General features: G+C 38.8%; 1 protein-coding gene and 1 pseudogene across 1 annotated transcript; both read left to right on the forward strand.

The window, feature by feature from the left end:
• The first annotated feature begins 2,188 nt into the window (after positions 1-2,188).
• On the forward strand, positions 2,189-7,871 carry LOC119918948 (L-amino-acid oxidase-like). The gene is made up of 8 exons (XM_038739539.1): positions 2,189-2,545; positions 2,970-3,028; positions 3,625-3,848; positions 4,514-4,626; positions 4,732-4,933; positions 5,649-5,717; positions 5,912-6,048; positions 6,588-7,871. The coding sequence occupies exons 2-8, from the start codon at positions 2,998-3,000 to the stop codon at positions 7,387-7,389; spliced, it is 1,578 nt and encodes a 525-aa protein (XP_038595467.1). The 5' UTR covers positions 2,189-2,545; positions 2,970-2,997; the 3' UTR covers positions 7,390-7,871.
• Positions 7,872-8,925: 1,054 nt separating this feature from the next.
• LOC119918949 lies at positions 8,926-20,442 on the forward strand (annotated as a pseudogene).
• The last annotated feature ends 602 nt before the right edge of the window (positions 20,443-21,044 follow it).

Consider the following 21,044-nt stretch of genomic DNA (forward strand, 5'->3'; position numbering starts at 1 on the left):
CTTAAACCCAATTGAGCATCTCTGGAGAGACCTGAAAATGGCTGTCCACCAACGTTTACCATCCAACCTGACAGAACTGGAGAGGATCTACAAGGAGGAATGGCAGAGGATACCCAAATCCAGATGTGAAAAACTTGTTGCATCTTTCCCAAAACGACTCATGGCTGTATTAGATCAAAAGGGTGCTTCTACTAAATACTGAGCAAAGGGTCTGAATACTTATGACCATGTGATATTTCAGTTTTTCTTTTTTAATAAATTTGCAAAAATTTCTCCATTTCTGTTTTTTTCTGTCAAGATGGGGTGCTGAGTGTACATTACTGAGAAATAAAATGAACTTTTTTGATTTTGGGAAAATGGCTGCAATGAAACGAAGAGTGAAAAATTTAAAGGGGTCTGAATACTTTCCGTACCCACTGTATTATATTATTTGTGATTGTTCTGTAAATCCTTGTGTCTTACAGGTAGAGGAGCGACAGCTGAATGAAAAGAAGCATTGAAAATTGTGTTCACAGTTTCACTCAGTGTACCTGAATTAGCAACCATATGCTATGAGCGCAAACAGGAAAGTACTGATAATGTGATTTAATAAGCTATTTCAGGGAAAACAGTTTGCACTCTTTCAGCCCCATATATGTTTACTACATTAAAAATATATAGTAATTTCTATAAAAATAATGTGGAAAAACAAATTTACTTCAGGTGAGTGGCGTTAAGTTGTTACTTTGAAGAGCAATACAATAGTGCAACTTGTTTGTCAACTGTCTGTACATTTATGAGAACAGGAAAAATTGTGTATATTTGTATTTAAAAATTTGATTGTAAGAGGGTAAAGCATTTAAAAATGGAGAAATGTGGTTCACTGTGCAGCCTTCTGAGCTCTTCAGTTCAGTTACTAAAAGCATATGAGACTATGATAAACCGATTCTTCTTAAAAATAGACAAACTGTTAAACCAACTTATTCCATCCTCTGTGTCTGTTCACACGTGTCAGAATGCAGTTCACATGAACAGAGCTGCTGCTGTTTATAAATACACCCACTGTGGTCAACCGGTATCTAGTGATGCATCAAGTTTATCTGAAGCAGACACCTTGAGTTTGTGGTATGATACTATACACATGTCTTATAAAAGTCTTGAGGTCAATGATAAGAAGACAAATAATAAATGCAACTGCTATTACAGTGTATAAAAGTAATGTTCTACTCGCCAAAGTGTATTTTTTGTTAAGTGCATGGTCTGTTCTGTGATGCAAAACACAACTCTTTTTTCAGGGTCCTTGTAATTTGACCAGCAATTTGATTAATTGTCTGTTCTTGTATTAATGAATGAAGGCAGCGTGTGTCATAATTAATAAAAATTTTAATCTTAAGCAAAGTTGGAACACTTCACACAGTTTAATTAAGAGACATATTTCTAAAACAGGCTCCTCCAACCTAAACAACAAAATAGGTCATTTTAACCACCCTTCAAATACGACTGCAGGTGGCGTTCCAAATACAACTCATATTAGCAAATCCTACTATAGCCCCCACTGGTCCCCCACATTTTGGAAATCAGCTGACCTATGTCTCATGACATAAACATGTGTAGACCGCAGCAACACAAAGAAGGTGAACCCTAGTGCTTGCAGATCAGGGTGCACAGCTGTTTGGTTCACCGGTCGACATGCATAAAAACACTGACTTGGATTTAGGCACACACCCCAGGAAAGGTTAGGGTAAGGGTAAGGGCCTACTGGGGCTGACAACGCCTTTAAGGCTAATATGATAGCTAACGCTACAAAGCAAATTGAGCTAATGCTAATTTAGCTACTGAAAACTTCTCCTGGGTGAAAAGGGTCCACCCTACCCACCACCACTAAAACATAACTCGCTGGCTCTTTATAATAGGTGGCTATCATTGTCATGTGTTTCCTTTGTACAGCCACTAGAGGTTGCTGCCACAATAAACGTAAATTAGTGTCACTAATATAACCGATATGGTGGTTTTTCTGTGAAGGTTCTACTTATACCACGGATTCCTGTCCCATAACTGCCTGCTTTAGCTGATTGTCTTACTATAAAATACAACTGATAAGTTTTGCCAGGTGATTTTTGTTTTAATGTTTAATGTCAGCCAAAGAATTGAATTCTCCTTGACAAATTAAAACACCTTGAAAGACCACAGTGTACAATGGTGTCAAAGTAAAAGTATTCTAAGCGGTGGTGACGCCACACCTTCTGCCACAACTGAGTGAATGACATCCATGTGGTTAGCACGGAAAATCCAAAATGAATCAATAATAGAAATACTGCTTTGGTTAATTCCTCCTTTCAGTTCATGTTAGGTTACAGTGAGGTGAGATGATGAAGTTCTTGTCATGTTCTTGTTCATTCTGAGATGTTGGTGATTAATGCATGCAAGGACAAGCCCTGATGGGAAAAAAAGGCAGGAAGTATAACCGTTTATAGTCAGATGAGGTAACATGCCAGAAAAAAGTATTTAAGAGGTCATGGTCACTTACTCACTAACAGCAAATTCTGACATTATAGCACCTCAGAGGGTAAGAATCTGTCATTTTATTCAGTATTTTATCTTAGACTATTATTCAAATTTCACCTTGGAATGTATAAGAAGAAAAATGTTGTAAATTATGAGTTATTTATAAACAAAAAATAGAACATGAATAAAAACAAAATGTCTTTACATTACTAAAGAGTATATGGTGCAAATAGCAAAATGCAGTTAAAATATATATTTAAATGTTTTAACAGCAAATATGTAAATGAAAGGACTTTTTAAGACTTTCTTTAGGTTTTACTTTGTTAAATTAATTCTCTATTTGTTGGAATAATATCATCATCAAATTGCATGAAATGTAAATGTATATGACACGGTTTTGTCAGACAGGGAAGTCCGGACTTTCCAGAATTGAAACATTTAATGTATTCTTCTCTTCCCCGTCATCCTTTTTCATGTCACAAAAGAGGGAAAGAAGGCAGTCTTATAACTGAGATGGATCTGCATGAGGGAAAATGGAAATTATGTGAGTATTTTCTAGCAAAATTGATGTTGAAGACAGTTTTGTATAGATTTTCAATTGATCTTTTTAAAACTGTTTTGTGATCAAGTGAATATTTTTGTTGTAAATGTCAATCACGGGCCAGCTACTTATATTAAGCATCTGCGATTTCGGGTGTCTGTATGAATGAAACGATTACATGGTGAAAGTGCACACTTCCTCTCAGTGGTCATTTGATTTATCCCCTGTCAGCAATTCAGTCCCACCAAAGAGAGTTCTAGTTCTGCTTTACGAGGTTTAATCTGGTATAGTTTATCATTGCATGACAAAATGTGGAGAGGTAAATTTTTTGCTTGTCTAGAGGAATTAGACTTGATCAAAAAAAACTCGTCCTTTAAATGTTGGAACTGAAACTTTGACCGTAACTGTGATGCAGTTGGGGTTAAGTTCACATCTAGTGGCTCAAATAGAATTTGGAACTATAAACTATGTAGGACTTCACCACTTTGACAACTGTGCTTCAGGAAAAAGAGCAACTGCACTGACTCAATAAAGATTAAAAATCATTTGATTTGAAAAGTTTCCTGTTGGATTGTGTCTGTGTGTGTGTTTGTTTCCAGTTGCTGTCAGTGTGCTGCTGCTCACACTGTACCCAAGCCATTCTGCTGCAGTCAGCATGAAGGAGCATCTGGCTGATTGTCTGGAGGACAAAGACTACAATGTGCTGCTGCAGACTGTGCAGACCGGCCTCCCACACATAAATACATCTCACCATGTTGTTATTGTTGGAGCTGGTGTGGCTGGACTGACGGCTGCCAAGTTACTGCAAGATGCAGGTCACAAGGTACATGCAACAGACTGATATGCCATACATGTTATTATAAACACTACTGCACAACAAAGAATAATTTCTGTGCTATCAAAGTTTTTTTTAGAGTTAGGGGCCAGGGAATCAATAAACTACAGGGCCCCTATTCAGTTTCCCCTAATGCACGTAACCACATTAGTTTGTGATCATTTGAAATGATTTGATTTGGGCACAGGGGCCCTCTACAATAAAGAGCATAAAAATCAGGTAAAAATGCAGGAGCCAACTTGAGGCCACTGCTGTTCATTTCATATTATGTGTTAGCGGTGTGTACACTTAATCAAATTAACACAATGGCCCTTGACGGTCTAGGGCCCTGAGGTAGTTACTTACTTTGTCTAGTTGGCAAACCATCAACTTAAAAAACAATAGGTAATAACTTTTAGTAGTAGTAAAAGTAGTATAAGTAGCAGTACTAGTACCAGTAAAAATAGTTGTAGCATCGAGAATAGTTTTTCAGTAGCAGTAGGAATACGAGTAGTGTTTGCATTAGAAGTCAGATTGATATCAGTAGCAATATTGGTAGTAGTAGTAGTATTAGCAGTATTAATATTAGTTAGTAGTAAGTCAAACAATAGCTGTAGTAGTACTACCTGACTGGCCTCGCTTGAATTATCTATTTGTATTTAACTGTCGACAAGGTAACCATATTAGAGGCTAGTGGCCGTGTTGGAGGACGGGTGGAGACCTACAGGAATGAAAAAGAAGGCTGGTATGCTGAACTGGGAGCCATGAGGATCCCAAGTTATCACCGGTGAGTTAATGTCAATTTTTTTAGGTGGTTGATTTGTAGGGATACCATCCTTACAAAGACCTTACAAATACAGGATAACTCTCCCACCATCTCCTCTGTCAACAGCATTGTCCGCTGGTTTGCTGATGAACTGGGAGTCAAGCTGAATGAATTCATCATGGATGACCCCAACACCTTTTATCTGGTTAATGGTTTGCGGAAGAGGACGTACACAGTGAAAACAAACCCTGACGTCCTGAAATACAAGGTGCGGAGAAATGAGAAAGGGAAGTCAGCTGACGAGCTGCTACAGCAAGCTTTACAGAAGGTAAGTAAGACAGAGGAAAATAAAAGAGGGATGGAGTCAAAAGGCCTTGACTGAAACAATGAACTTACTGCTTTAGCCATTCTGAAATTTCATATGCCAGATCAGTATCACAAATTTCCACATCCTTGGAAAGTGGGTGCTGCAGGAAGCTTGTTCTCTCTGTCACTAACCAGATAATAAGTTAACGCAATTCAAGCAAATGCATTTGTCTATGCGCAGTTTATCATCTGCATAGAAGAGTTATGTAAAATCGGATGGTGCAGAAGAGCTTATATAAAAACAAATCTGTGTCAAGCTGAATCTTCAAAGAAAGCTTCTCCTTTGCGAGCAAATTCACTTATGTAGAAGTCCAAATTTAGCTGTAAAGTGTATGTAAAGATATTAACAGAACATTTAGCATCATAGTTATGTAATCACCAAAGAAGATGTGTCCTCCAGGAACACTAGTTCTGTATCACCATTTCATGACAGTCAATTAAATTCTTCACTCTGGACCAAAATGTTGGATTTAACAGACACACTGGCTTTGACGCTTGGTGGCTTCAATTGACCTCATTCTGTTGTCTCCAGGATCTTACACTGGTTTGCTTTGCATGTCAGGCTTGGCCACTGAGTTTTATCCAGACAGATATCAAAGCTCATTTTTTTTGTGTGTGAACACTCACAATAACAGCATCAGTTCTCTCACATTTTCCTTTCCTTGTTTTTTTTTTAGGTGAAAGATGAAGTGGAGGCTCATGGCTGCTGGGCTGCGCTGCGAAAATATGACCGTTATTCTGTGAAGGTAAAACACCGTGTGATTTCATGAAAGGTTGTAAAATGAGAATCACTTGTGATATTTTCAGCCTGTCCTCACAATTGTGTCGTTTTTTATTAGCTACCTGTTAGTCGCTTGACTTTCTCCTGTGGGTGATGTATTGTAAACAGTGAAATTTTTTCTGAGCCTCTCTGACTGCTCGACTTTGTTGTGTTTAACAGGAGTATCTGAAAGAAGAAGGAGGTCTGAGTTCAGAGGCAGTGAGGATGATTGGAGACCTGCTGAACGAACAGAGCCTAATGTACACAGCGCTGAGTGAGATGATCTATGACCAGACTGACATCAGTGACAGCGTGATGTGAGGCCCTGCATCCTACACTGTCAACTGTTTAAAATATCACTTTGTTTGCGCAGAAGAGTTTAAAAAAAAAAAGACAAAAGAAAAAAGTGACAGAAATCAAAGGGAATCATAATGGAAGGAGAAACTGAAGTTGTTCACGCAAACATACATTTAAAGCAACATTGATTATTATTTTTGGCCACTTGGGTCATTACACTGAATAAAATTAAAAACGCAACACTTTTGTTTTTGCCCCCATTCATCATGAGCAGAACACAAAGATCTAAGACTTTGTCTATGTACATAAAATGCCTATTTCTCTCAAATTTTGTTCACAAATCTGTCAAAATCTGTGTTAGTGAGCACTTCTCCTTTGCTGAGATAACCCATCCACCTCACTGGTGTGGCATATCAAGGCTGGCCACAATAAAAGGACACTCAAAAATGGGAATGATATCAAACAGTGCTGAAATCACATAATAAATACAAAAAGAACATGTAGTCACATTTGTGCTCAATTGATTGAAACGAAAAATGTGTGTTTTTTTACTTTTTAGGTACTATGAAGTGACCGGTGGGTCAGACCTCCTAACCAAAGCTTTTCTCACTGTCCTTGATGTCCCCATCCTTCTCAACTCAAAGGTCAAACGCATCAGCCAGTCAGATACGGGTGTAATTGTATCGTACCAGAAAGGTCACCAGTCCTCTTTGAAGGACCTTTCTGCTGATGTCGTTCTTGTTACAACCACGGCCAAAGCAGCCCTTTTCATGGACTTTGATCCACCTCTATCCATCAGAAAGATGGAAGCCCTGAGGGCGGTCCACTACGACAGCTCTACTAAAATCATCCTCACCTTCACCGAGAAGTTCTGGGAGAGAGACTGCATCCAAGGAGGAAAGAGCATTACAGACGGTCCCTCTCGTTACATCTATTACCCCAGCCACAGTTTCCCAACAAATGACACCATCGGGGTCCTCCTGGCCTCCTACACCTGGTCGGATGACTCCCTCCTCTTCCAAGGAGCGAGCGACGAAGACCTGAAAGAGCTGGCTCTGAGAGATTTGACAAAGATCCACGGCGAGGATATCAGGTCTCTCTGCACAGGGGTGGTGGTAAAGAGGTGGAGTGTGGATCCTTACAGCTTGGGTGCCTTTGCTCTCTTCACACCCTACCAACATTTAGAGTACGCTAAGGAGCTCTTCAGAAGTGAAGGCAGGGTGCACTTTGCTGGTGAACACACAGCCTTCCCTCACGCTTGGATTGAGACATCTATGAAATCTGCAATCAGGGCTGCTACCAACATTAACAAAGTGGTGCTCAAAGACTCGGCTAAGTGTCCAGCACGAGATGAACTCTAGAGTCTGAAGAACTGAGTCCAAGCAACTGAGTGTTATAGTGTTAATACCAAATTGTGTAGTATATCTATCTAATCACACAGAATGTATAATATATTGAAATGCCACTTTCTTAAAATATTAATTAGTACTTGTTTCATAATGACTTAAGTGTACACAAAGAAAAATAAAAGTATTTCATGAAGAAGATTTAAAGAAAATCTCCAAAACAACTTTCTTCCAATATACTGTCCATTCACAATACATGTTTTTCTCTCCGTCCATCCATTCCTTTTATCTGTTTCAACCTCTCTTAGCTTAATATTTAAACCACGTATTCCTTACTTTTAACTAGCTATCTCAGCTCCTTTACTAGCACTCCCAATGTAAACATGTAGATTTAAGGTGTTATAACAGGCTGGAAGGAGTGTGTACAGTGCATTGCTCCTTAAGAAGGTACAAGTACTGTACAAGACTAGCGTTGGGTTGGATATGATGACATATACCGTGAGACGATATAAATTTGTCCATCATCAGATATTGTCATGCTGTTTATTCCCTATGCTTTGGTATCTATGGGTGTATATGGCCATAGGTCATGTTAATGAGCTGGAAGCAGGACTGATTTATGGCAATGGGAGTATGTTATCACATAATAACATAATAATATCAAACCTTTAAATTGGAACAACTTTCTTTCTGCAGACTCTGGACTTCTGGTTATCTTCACTATGGCCTAGATTTACCAAAGAAACCACAGTCATCCAAGAGTTGAAGAAGATATTCACTACATGCACATGCAAATGTATCGTATAAATACCAAAAATGCACTGTGGTAGAGCTTTCAAATATTTTTCTTACTTCGTCAAACGCTAACCCAATTTAGGATACCATACCTCCATGTGCCACACACTGAAAACATTACTGGGAGGATGAAAACATGATCGTTAGCTGATAAAATCTAAGATAAATTATATTTGCATTTTTGCGAACGTTCCCATGAGATAAGAGACAGCTTCCCATGAGCTTGAACGGTTGCGGATCACCTGAATGAAGGAGCTGTTAAATAATGAACTGAAAGCATACAGGATGTCATTACCTTTGTGGTCAGGTGAGTCAGGTGAATAAAAAAAATGCATTGAGGCAAAGTATGTTATATAAGAAAGCTTTGGTTTCACATTCGAACACTGTAACTTCAGCTTTTGTTGATCAAGCTCCTTAAAAGGTAGGAATCAGCCATTTTATACAATATAACTATCATTAAAACTCAGTATGAATATTATCAGCATAAGAAATTGTTAATTTTTCTTTCTTCTTCTTATATGAGGAGTTAATCTGAAAACATTACATAGCCTAGAGATTAAACCATAGCCTGAGTGGAAAGTTACTTCATTGCAACAGTGACTGCTAATGCAACAAAAAGAAAATAACAAGTAATAAGTATGTCATAATAATAAATAATATTAAAATGTTAAAAACACAATTCTACTAGAGACTCGTAAGAATAATAAGATTGATCATTCGCTAAAAATTATGTATCTGTCTCTCTTCCTTAAGCCACCAAAGACAAAAAGAAGTCAGGCTTCCAAACTGAAATGGATCCAAATGCTGTGAAGCAGAAATTATGTAAGTTTTAACTACTGAAGAAATGAGAGCTGTAGTTATGTGGCTATTTATTCATTTATTTTGTTATGCATTCATGGTCCATTAAAAGGTAGGTGGTCAGCTAGTCCCAAGTCTGCTAGTGCTTTACTATCCTACCGCAGTCACATATCCACATGATTCTATTCAGAGCTACAGCATTATGGTATGGCTTTCAAGTAGCGCTAGCAGATAATATGAAAATTTAGTGCACTGTGCAGTGGGCTCCAGTTGTGAAGTCAGGACATCAGAGAACCTATCTGGTTTCACATTGGACACAAATATTGGTCTCCTGGGTAAGAGTTTTCTGTGAGTTTGCTGCAAGATTAAGTAAGGTTAAAAAGCATTTGATACAAGTTCCCTGTTGGCGTAATATGTGTATTTTTCTCTCAATGTGTTTACAGTTGCTGTCAGTGTGCTACTGCTCACACTGTACCCCATTTTCACTTCTGCTGTCAGCCTTAAGGAGCATCTGGCTGATTGTCTGGAGGACAAAGACTACAATGTGCTTCTGCAGACTGTGCAGACCAGCCTCCCACACATAAATACATCTCACCATGTTGTTATCGTCGGAGCTGGTGTGGCTGGACTGACAGCTGCCAAGTTACTGCAAGACGCAGGTCACAAGGTACATGCAACAGGTTGATACTTTAAAACTACTTGAATTGTCTTGTTGGCCAACAAGGAGCAGCAAAGCATTGAAACATGCTGACAGGTGCACAGTCACAACAAATCACAGGCTTTACAGCACATGTGCTGAAATGTTACAGAAATTTCACATTTGTCTTATGTCAGGCAGTCACATTCTCATTAAAGTCAGAATTAATCTGAAGACACATGCTTTCACATTCATGTAAAGGCTTTAACAGCAGAAGGTTACATGTGCAGAGGGGAGAGTGAATGCATATTTGGGTTCCCCTTCTTATAAATGTTCATAATTATCTGCTTTATAAACCCTGAAATATTGTGAATAAACCAAGTTGAAGATGTTGAGGTACAATAGCCCAGTTAGTCAGGGTAACTATTTGCTGCGTAAAAGAAATTATACATTGCATTATAATTTCTCCACAATACGATGTGCTTGCAAAAATCTATGTCAAAATGTCCCACAGTTACATGACACACGAATATATTGTAATCAAAAAATATATTATGACAAATCAAAAATTAGGAATGAGACGCCAGTGGCTAAACACTTTATCTGTCTTGACAAGGTAAGCATATTAGAGGCTAGTGGCCGTGTCGGAGGACGGGTGGAGACCTACAGGAATGAAAAAGAGGGCTGGTATGCTGAACTGGGAGCCATGAGGATCCCAAGTTTTCACCGGTGAGTTAATGTCAATTTTTTTAGGTGGTTGATTTGCAGGGATACCATCCAATCCTGGATACTACAAAATCATTTTAAACACTAATGGGAAGATTAAAATGGAACTCAAAAGAATCCAAAAGCCCTGAAATGAATAGTTAAGCTTGGCACAATGGAATTATCTATTATCTACAAAGTAAAGCTTTCATGTTATAGAGAGAGAGAGGCAAAGACAAATCATTGTTTATTACATGATTCAACATTTCCCTCTCTCTCACACACAAAAACGCACGAGGCAGATCAACACCAGCTCCCTAACGTTAGGCTACTTCTTTCAGCTCAGCCAGCCGCATATCGGCACAATCCTCCTGGAAAAAAGGCAGAGTAACAGCGGCTATAGACAGGCAGGGAGACAGCTTCACACAATATACTGGAAACTCAGCTAAACCCTTACTGCAATGTTCCAGTAAGAGTTTTACCTGCTTCGGGTTGAAATAATCCATGCTCGTTACATGAAGACGGTATATTTACTGCATTTAGCCGACATGCTACATCGTTAGCTCACCAGCTGCTTTCAGTAACTATCTTTATTATCTGTGTATTTTTCACCGGAGGCTCAGCAATGTCAGCACAACTAAATGTATTGGGTGATAACGAATATTAACGAAATACGACTGAATATTATAACAAAATTGTGTATAAGACTTTACAGTAGTGTTAGTGGATGGCTCTTCCTCTGGGTTGTTGTCACTGTGAAGTTGCGGTATTGTATATTATGTGGGTCACGTTAGGTACCGCAAACGGAGAGGTGGAGAAGCTGTGTACCTGAGTATTGAGTATTATAACCTAAACTGAATGTTACAAAGCAAACAGCAGCAGCTCCGAGCTACTGTAACGTTAGCTGGCTGCTCCTGGCTTCATCAGTATAGGCTAACGTTAGTAAACAAATCGCTCCACATTTGCTTTTCACCGTTACCTTTTCACATACTTTCTTGCAGGCTAAATGAACAGTGGACCACAGGATAGTAACATGGGTCGCGTTAGTTTCTCCAGCTTTACCAATGCTCACTTTGTTCTTCCTTGACATCATCTGAACCTGTTTGGTCTGATGGGCTTCAGCACATAAACTTTTATTGTTGTTTTTTATCCTTAAGTGGAGCCTGTGTTTTGCTGTGAGCCAGTTGTTTTATGATGTTAGTGGACTGCATGTCATTAGCTGCTGTGTTGTCGCTGTAGTACGAGAGGCTCGGGAGCGCATTAAAAGCAGAATAGTGGCTGATGCAAGCAACGGAGAAAACAGGCATGTGCTTCATTTCTAAGTGAGTTTCGAGCCCGTTGACAATAAGGCAATGAAAATTTTATTAATTTAATTAAAAAACTTGCATATAGTCCCCTTAAATATTAATAAATGCATTTCAAGAAACCGCAGAATAAAAGACATAAACCGAAATAATGGAGTAAACTAAATGCAGTCCACGTTTTTTTCAGCTGCCGGTGCTCACACTGTTGAGATTTATTACATTGTTATTTTTATGAACAAAATAGCTACTGTGTGTTGGTGTTTGCATTTGACAAATGACAAATATAGCCATTTACAATAATTGTTCTACCTGGAGATGACATCTGAGCTCACAGAGATCAGTGTGACTTGTGCACTGGAACAGACAGCAGCTGGCAATAAATTCGGTCATCGCGCTGTTCTTTATTCCTTATTTGTGAAGACGATTTTAGACATTGCTTACTGTTTAGCCAGTAGCCTACTATTTACAACATCAAGATCTAGTTTAGATTCAAAAACAAGTTTGTCACATGGCTGTGCTTTAAATGCTCAGAAATCTTGTGTGTTTTATTTTAGTTACTTCTAAGCTTCAGAAAACACCAAAACCATATTTAGGAAAAGTCATGGGCTGACAGGCAGAGTTATTTGCATTATAAAAACCCTAATGGTTTATCAGTGTTCTAGTGTTAAATGTCTCACTAACACATCAACAGTAGTAGCTGAGTGTCAGAATAATCTCTCTTCATTTACTGTCTTGGCTGACATGCAGTAATGAGATCTTGCAATCACAAGCTAACTCTGCCACCATCACCTCCTCTGTCAACAGCATAGTCCACTGGTTTGCTAAAGAGTTGAGAGTCAAGCTGAATGAATTCATCATGGATGACCCCAACACCTTTTACTTGGTAAATGGGATGCAGAAGAGGACATACACAGTGAAAACAAACCCTGACGTCCTGAAGTACAAGGTGTGGAGAAGTGAGAAAGGGAAGTCAGCTGATGAGCTGCTACAACAAGCTTTGCAGAAGGTACGTAAGACAGAGGAAAGGAAGGATGAATGGAGTCAAGACACTACCTTTCCATCTAATACTCCTTTTCATGTGATAGTCTTGGATCAGCCCAGGACCGCTCCAGAGAATGTTATGATTCCTGACCCCCAAAGCCAAATAGTACATCTGTACACAGCAACATTGATAACTTAATCATCATCCAGGCCAAATCCCTTGCTCTCATCTCAATGCCAGTTTTAACCCTGCACAAACTGCTAAACATGGCGCTTCTAAATGTACAATCCCTCTCGAACAAAACTTTAATTCAAAATGATCTTATTTCTTTTCTCTTTTTTTAAATTTCATGTTATAACTGAGTCCTGGTTATGCCCTGGTGAGGTTGTTTCAGGTGCCCTGGTGAGAGGGGTTGTGGGCTGGTCTGGTTTATATGAAGCATCTCAAGTGTAATCAAATTCTCTGTTACGGTTTCTCTTCTTTTGAAGTGCTTGTGCTGAAACTAGATGGCCCACTCCCGGCCATATTGGCTGTTATCTACTGCCCTGCTAATCCTATTTCTAATATGCACATTGATGTCTTCAAATGCCCCCACTAATGACTTTTTAAGAATCTTAAATTCTGTTAACTTTCAGCAACATGTATTTGGTCAGACACACCACCATGGCCACACTCTCTGGACCTTGTGTTTATACTGGGCCTAAACTCAGCCTATGAGCGCTGAGATTGTTTGGACATCACTGATGAATGTTACCTGGTCTTACTGAAACGATGTCTCAGATAAGAGTATCCTCCATCCTTTGCTCTTAATCATATACAGCTCACTGTCATCTGGTTGTGTTCCAGATTATTTTAAATTTGCGTGTGTTCAACCAGTCCTAAAAAATCCTGGCCTTGATCCCACCAACCTCGACAACTATTACCCAATCTCAAAGCTGCCATCCATTTCTAAGGTTCTTGAAAAAAATGTCTCTAAGCAGCTCCTTGATGTTATGAAGAATAATTGCAGTTTTGAAAACTTCCAATCTGGTTTCCAGTAAAGGTTACTATTGACCTGCTACTGAATGTGGACGCTGGCATGTGTTCAATTCTAGTGCTGTTAGACTGTTAGACCATGGCATGGATAGATTGAGGTGCTGGGTGGGCATCTCTGGCACGGTATTGGACTGGTTTGCCTTGTATTTGTCTAAAAGGAAGTTGTGTGTGTCTCTTAATAACTGCCTTTTCTCCTGTTGATTATGTTGTGCCCCAAGGATCAATCCTGGGATCTTTTCTATTATCATTATACATGCTCCCCCTGGGTGATGTGACACAGTATTCCCCCCTTCCACTGTTATGTTAATGATAGTCAGTTGTACATCCCGGTGAAGTCTACTGACTTTAGTGTGCTACATTCCCTCCAGGCCTGCCTGAATGACATAAAAAACTGCATGTCAATACATTTTCTAAAAACTAAATACTAACAAAATAGATCCTAGTAATTGAATCCAAGCACATTACTAAACATATTACGCCCGTCAATTGGCTACTTGTCTACACATTAAGCCTGTTGCTAGGAATCTTGGTGTCCTTTTTTGATAGCAATCTTTGCGTCAAACAACATTATTGCTAAGCTTGTCACTTTCTATCTAAATATTTCTTAAATGCCAGAGATGCTGAAACGATTGTACATGCTTTTATTTTCTCCTGTCTAGACTTTTTCTAGAGCCCGTTCTGTTGTCCAAATAAAAAAAACCTCTGAACTGCTTACAGATGCAGTGCAGAACTCAGCTGCAAGGTTATTAGGAAGTATGATTTTCATTTCTTTACACTAGCTCCCTGTTTGTTTTAGGATTTATTTTTGGTTTTATTGATTACTTTTAAAGCTCTCCATGGCCTGGCTCCACAATATATTTTTGTTCTTTTAACTACAATTATCCAGTGTACAGCCTCAGATCCTCCTGCAAGGTTCTTCTGTGCATCCCTGAGTCCTGGTTGAAAACATGAGAAGATGGAAACTTTGTGGTCAGGGCCCTGAGGCTCTGAAATGATCTGCCTGAGGATATCAGGATGTCGGAGATAGTGTCTTCTTTTCAGTCCCGCCTGAAAACCCATTTCTTTGTTGACATCATTGTTTTGTCTCCAAGAGCTTGGCCATTTAGTTAGTCCTAAATTATAGACAGATATCAAAGCTCAGTTTGTCTGTGAACACACACAATAACAGCATCTATTCTCTCACTTTTTCTTTTTTAGGTGAAAGATGAAGTGGAGGCTTATGGCTGCAGGGCTGCGCTGAGAAAATACGACCATTATTCTGTGAAGGTAAAACACAAGCTGAACTCATGCAATGTACAATGAGAATTACTTGTATATTTTTATTGCATGTGCCATTTCCAATTGTTTGCCATTTCAAACAGTCAACAAATTGCTAACTTGCATAAATAACATCTTTGGTCAAGCTTAAGGTTATGTTTAAAAACACCGTCTTGTAAAAACATAGATAAGAGAATATAGAAAAGTGTCCAATGTGCTGTTTCTTGTAATGCGCATTAGTCTTGGTTTCCCAAGTAGTTATTAGCTATGAATCAAACATTACAGACACTGTCAAACAATTTGAACTGGTTGAGCGATCTGTCCAGAGAAAGTGTTTAGCCAAGTGTTGACACAGGATGTAAGGGGTCAGACCTGGAAGGGACGAAAGTTATTATTCAGGGTGTTTATTAGATCCACAGAGAAAAACTGTAAAAAAGGAAAAACTAATTAATTTTCTGCAGTATAAACTACATACTGTATACTACATTTCATAATAGTATTCAGTATGAAACTATTAACATTCTTATTTATTAGTGATCTACTATATTTCTTTATTATTCATTTTCCAGTATGCTAGGCCAGCCATAGCCAGTTTCCTGTTTTGAAAAGTGTAAGTGATTTAGTCTTGTGTAAGGACAACAAGGCTGCAGCCAATATGTAATGAATGTAACTTTATAGCCATCTGCATTTGTTCTACTGCCCATAAAATAGCCACAATGCTTATTATGCTAAGCTAATGTTTAGTTTACTTATAGTCTAGTTATCAAGGACAGGATGGTTATATTCCTCCTTGACGCAGGGATGTTGCTGTTTGCCATTTCAACAATTAGTGGTTGTTGAGACTGTCTGATAAAATAAAGATTTTTTTTTAAAGCCAGTGTGACTTTTATAGCGCTTTGCATTATTGGAAACATTATGTGAAATAGACTGGTCTGATGCATACTGGTGATGATTTCCAAATCAGTATGACATCCAGGTATTTGCATTCTGCAGATTTTGCTTTTGTATGCATACTACATACTACATGTAGGCCAAATCAGGACGTACTGCTACAGTAGGCGGTTTCTAATACAGCCAGAGACTTAAGGGGGGTGCCAAAAGAGGTACAGGTGGAAACTCAGACAAGCAACACAGACAGGGAGCAATGTTCAGGCAGAACATAAGAGTAAGAAAACTTCACAATAAAACAGGACGAACAATGACAAGGAGAATACAGAGAATGGGGACAAACGCAGCGAATGGGATTCAAACACATGAGGAATGACATAAAAAAATAAAACAGAAACTACAAAACACAGTAGGTAGAACAAGTGGTTGATAAAACATTCCATCACCTCAAGTGTCCATAAATATATGATTCTTGTTGTATGAAATACTGACCAATAAAAAACCTTTTATTAAGCCATATTGTTTTAATAAAGTTTTTATAACTGCTTACACACTTTTTCAAATGTTTTTCAAAACTCTACACACAATTCCCCAAACTGCTCACACAAAATGCAAAATGCCTCATATGTTATTCAAAATGAAACATGCCATAAGCACATCCCAAAATTACCACATGTGTCATTATAGTAAATTATTGGATATGCCATTTACACGCTGTTGTTCTAAATCTAAAGTTCTTTTGTCTTTCATAGGCTCATGTGTACATTTCCATACAATGTTCTAGAGTGAAAGTAATCTGCTGAAAAGTAAACTGTAAACACCAATGCAATGTTGAAACAGCAAATATTTATTTGGCAAAACATTACAGCTGTAACAGTAGCACAGAAGAAACAAAAACCATAAACGTAAACCAAAAGTATCATTTTTACTTTTATTGCCAAAAATTAAAACTTATTTTGAAATACTGCACTGCTGAAATAACCATTAGATTGTTGCACCCTGTTCTGATTTCTGTAGGTTCAAATTATGAATACCAATGTAAAGTGACTCAAGTTTGGCTTCTCTCATTGTCAACCTGTGGTTGATCACATGATCAATAAGTATGGCCCTGAACTCATCAGTGATGGCTCTCCTTCCTTCTCTTCTTTTCCCTCATCCTCCTCCTCTTCCAACTCTTCATCCTTGAACTTGTCCTCGATGTCTCTGTTCATTGTTGGTATCCAATGTTCAAAACAGGTAATCTGACCTTTGACCTATGTCTACTGTATACTAAAGCAGTGATTGGTAAGTGATCAGTTAAGCAGTTAGTGTTTGCACATGTGAGGAGTGGCTGTGTGACCTGATGAACGAGTGTAGCGTTTTCATTTGTTGTGTTTTGAAAAGGAAAGCAGGTCACTCACTTCCTGTTAGATTTTTGTTTCTTAGGTAGATAATTGTGTGTAGTGTTTTATGTAATTGAAAACTGAGTGAAAGGCTGAGAAATAGCTAATGGTTTTGGAAATTTGAGATGAGGTTTTGCTCTTTGAGTGAGAGGTTTCAAAAATCGTGATTTTTTTGAGTAAGCAGTTTTAAAAAACTGTACATTTTAAGCCATATTCTCTGAGTCTCTGACTGCTTTGTTTAACAGGAGTATCTGAAAGAAGAAGGAGGTCTGAGTTCAGAGGCAGTGAGGATGATTGGAGACCTGCTTAACGAACAGAGCCTCATGTACACAGCATTGACAGAGATGATCTATGACCAGACTGACATCAGCGACAGCGTGACGTGAGGCCCTACATCCTACACTGTCTATTATTCAAAATGACAGTCACTTTGTTTGCAGTAGAGTGAAAAACAAAAACAAAAGGCGGTCAGACAAAGTGACAGAAATCCAACTGTCGCTGTGGAGGTCTGAGAAATTGGAGTTGTTCATGCAAAATTTCCACCATTGTTTGATCTAAAAGACAGTAGTTCAGTGGCTATACATGTTGCAGCAGAGTAGATTTTGTGACAGTCATGTTGTTTACATTCCTAGATTCTACTCATTTTCATGAGAGCAACATAAAAATCTTTTACTAAAGTTACTTATATCTTGAGCCGTAAAGTCCCTGGTACTGGGTACAATGTATGATTTTAGCAAAAGATATTTTTGATGAATATCATGTCCTAATCTAGTATCAAGTCACCCTTTCCACGTTACACACCACCATAAAGCTTGGACGCTCTGCTAGAATCTCACAAAACCACTTTACCCAAACCAAACACACATCAAACACGAAGCTTCTAAGTGAGCCCATACACAACATATATTGCTTTGTGAGCACTGTACAGCAGTCACAGCCATCCAGACATATTTCATCTCATTCTCTGAAAGCTGAGCTCAGGCTGAGATTAGCTGTGTAACTCATTTAGCTTTAAAACCCAAGCGCACGGACTAATCAGTAAGATAACCAATATACATTTCCAATAACAAACCCTGACTTACTTTTGCTGTTTTTGCTGTTTTTAGTCCAAAAATTGCTCTTCTGTTTACATATTCCCGTTCCGCACCGCCATTTTGTTTACGCAATACCTCACTTTGAGCTCTGCACACCAGCTAGCCTCACACTCAAAAATAGAAAGTAACAAAACACAAACACGCACACACTGATGTTGCCAGCCTAGTTACAGCTGGGGTGTTGTGACAAATTTAGTCTGTAATGGCATAATGAATAGGTTAATTTACAATAGCCATTTTTCCATCCAATTGCCATGCGAATTTTAAGCAGACTTTTGAAATGTCGCAGAAAAAAAGTAATTGTGAAATAGGTGCGTTTCCATCAGCTTTGCCCCAAAATAAGGTTTAAAAAGTGTTTTTTCCCTACCGTTATACTTCTACTGCGCATGTGTCACCCCTTTGGCGCTTGCGTAGTAGAAGTAACGTAGGCCCTTACGTCCATACGATTGGCTGAAATATGTTTCCTGCTTTGGCTGTTAAAAGCAGATGATTGGCTTTCTAGCGGGAGGGGCGGGATAACCGCCATCTTTACCGTTACTGGCTTTCCCCATAGAGTTGTATTGAGTGGCATGTCTCCTCTAAATTGTCTCTGACGTTACACATGGCTGTAATAAACAAGAAGTATGGGTTGCAAACTAGAAGTCATGGATCTGGGAAAAATGGAGAGAGATCACCAGGAATTTGTTTCAACTGGGCAAGTTGCTTCCAGCCATGTCTCCGCGCGGTATGGAATATCCGTCATGTGTTACATGTTTGCGATGTCAGAAGTTATTCGGCAGAAGTGTTTCCATCCCATTCAGCACATTAATTCTTTTTAACAAAGACAAAAAAAACACCTCGCGCAAGCGTAAAAACTTTTTTGAAAATTTAATGATTTTTTTTTTTCTAATGCGATATATCAAAATAGGGGTTTATTGATAATGTATTTGCTTTCAACTCACAAAGGTTTTATTGCACCTTCTTACAGTAACCAGCGTAGTTGTCATCAGCCAGAGTTATTTTGGAGTGTATTTGTGTAAGTGCTCTCTATAAACCACGTAAACAGGTATAGGTGATTTCCCCCTTTAAAATAAAAACATTGAATAGAGTTTCAAAATCTGAGCATGAAAGCCATTTCCTCACGACTTTTACTTCCAGAACAGTGTTCCTGTGTCTCCTGCCCACCATTTCCACCACTGCATACAAACAAGGAAATAATTTAGTCACATTTGTGCTCCATTCATTGAGACTAAAAATGTGTGTTTTTTACTTTTTAGGTACTATGAAGTGACCGGTGGGTCAGACCTCCTAACCAAAGCTTTTCTCACTGTCCTTGATGTCCCCATCCTTCTCAACTCAAAGGTCAAACACATCAGCCAGTCAGATACGGGTGTAATTGTATCGTACCAGACAGGCCAGAAGTCCTCTTTAAAAGACCTTTCTGCTGACGTCGTTCTTGTAACAAGCACAGCCAAAGCAGCCCTTTTCATGACTTTGATCCACCTCTATCCATCAGAAAGATGGAAGCCCTGAGGGCGGTCCACTACGACAGCTCTACTAAAATCATCCTCACCTTCACCGAGAAGTTCTGGGAGAGAGACTGCATCCAAGGAGGAAAGAGCATTACAGACGGTCCCTCTCGTTACATCTATTACCCCAGCCACAGTTTCCCAACAAATGACACCATCGGGGTCCTCCTGGCCTCCTACACCTGGTCGGATGACTCCCTCCTCTTGCAAGGAGCGAGCGACGAAGACCTGAAAGAGCTTGCTTTGAGAGATTTGACAAAGATCCACGGCGAGTATATCAGGTCTCTCTGCACAGGGGTGGTGGTAAAGAGGTGGAGTGTGGATCCTTACAGCTTGGGTGCCTTTGCTCTCTTCACACCCTACCAACATTTAGAGTACGCTAAGGAGCTCTTCAGAAGTGAAGGCAGGGTGCACTTTGCTGGTGAACACACAGCCTTCCCTCACGCTTGGATTGAGACATCTATGAAATCTGCAATCAGGGCTGCTACCAACATTAACAAAGTGGTGCTCAAAGACTCGGCTAAGTGTCCAGCACGAGATGAACTCTAGAGTCTGAAGAACTGAGTCCAAGCAACTGAGTGTTATAGTTTTAATTCAAAGAAAAAGCTCACATTTACACCTTCAGACAATTTACAGTCAGCATATAAGCTTATCTGTTTGTCTTTAGATAGTAGGAGGTCACCAGAGCAAGAAAAACATTTTCTTGACATGGTTTTATATGGTTGTTACAGGTATATGGTATGGTTTGTTTTTCATGTCTCTGGCTGTGATCTTTGATTACCTTACTTTACAGTAATAAAAGTACAACCGCAACAAACGACTGCCACTGACAACTTTTCAATTTTATTTTGGTGAGTTTACTGCTTGTGAATAGAAAGAGACAGTCTATTGATAAATGTAATATTTTATTTAATTAATTTTTAATTAATTCAGGTTTACATAATTCCTAATCATTTTAAAGTAGATGTTATCTAACCACCGAAAAAGTGAGAATTGTTTGTTTGATTTTGGGTGAGCTTGACTACAGCCTTAGTTTTTCCAAAAATGTTGACAAAGAAATCCACAAAATGCAGATACAAGTGTGTTGTATAACACCAAAATGCACTGTGGCAGAGCTGATTTGTATTTCTTCTTAAAAGCTCACCCAGTTGAAGATGCTATAAAGCCATGTGTGCACAAAAAAAGTGACAGAGGGAATGAAAAAATGATCATCAGCAACTTTCCCATGAGATAAATACACGGCCTTCTAGACGATGATGAATTATGTTTTTTCTGATCATGAGAC

This window comes from Micropterus salmoides, unplaced genomic scaffold (assembly GCF_014851395.1).
Source record: "Micropterus salmoides isolate LMB-PRFRI ecotype aquatic unplaced genomic scaffold, ASM1485139v1 Ms_hic_scaffold_25, whole genome shotgun sequence".
Classification (NCBI taxonomy): Eukaryota; Metazoa; Chordata; class Actinopteri; order Centrarchiformes; family Centrarchidae; genus Micropterus; species Micropterus salmoides.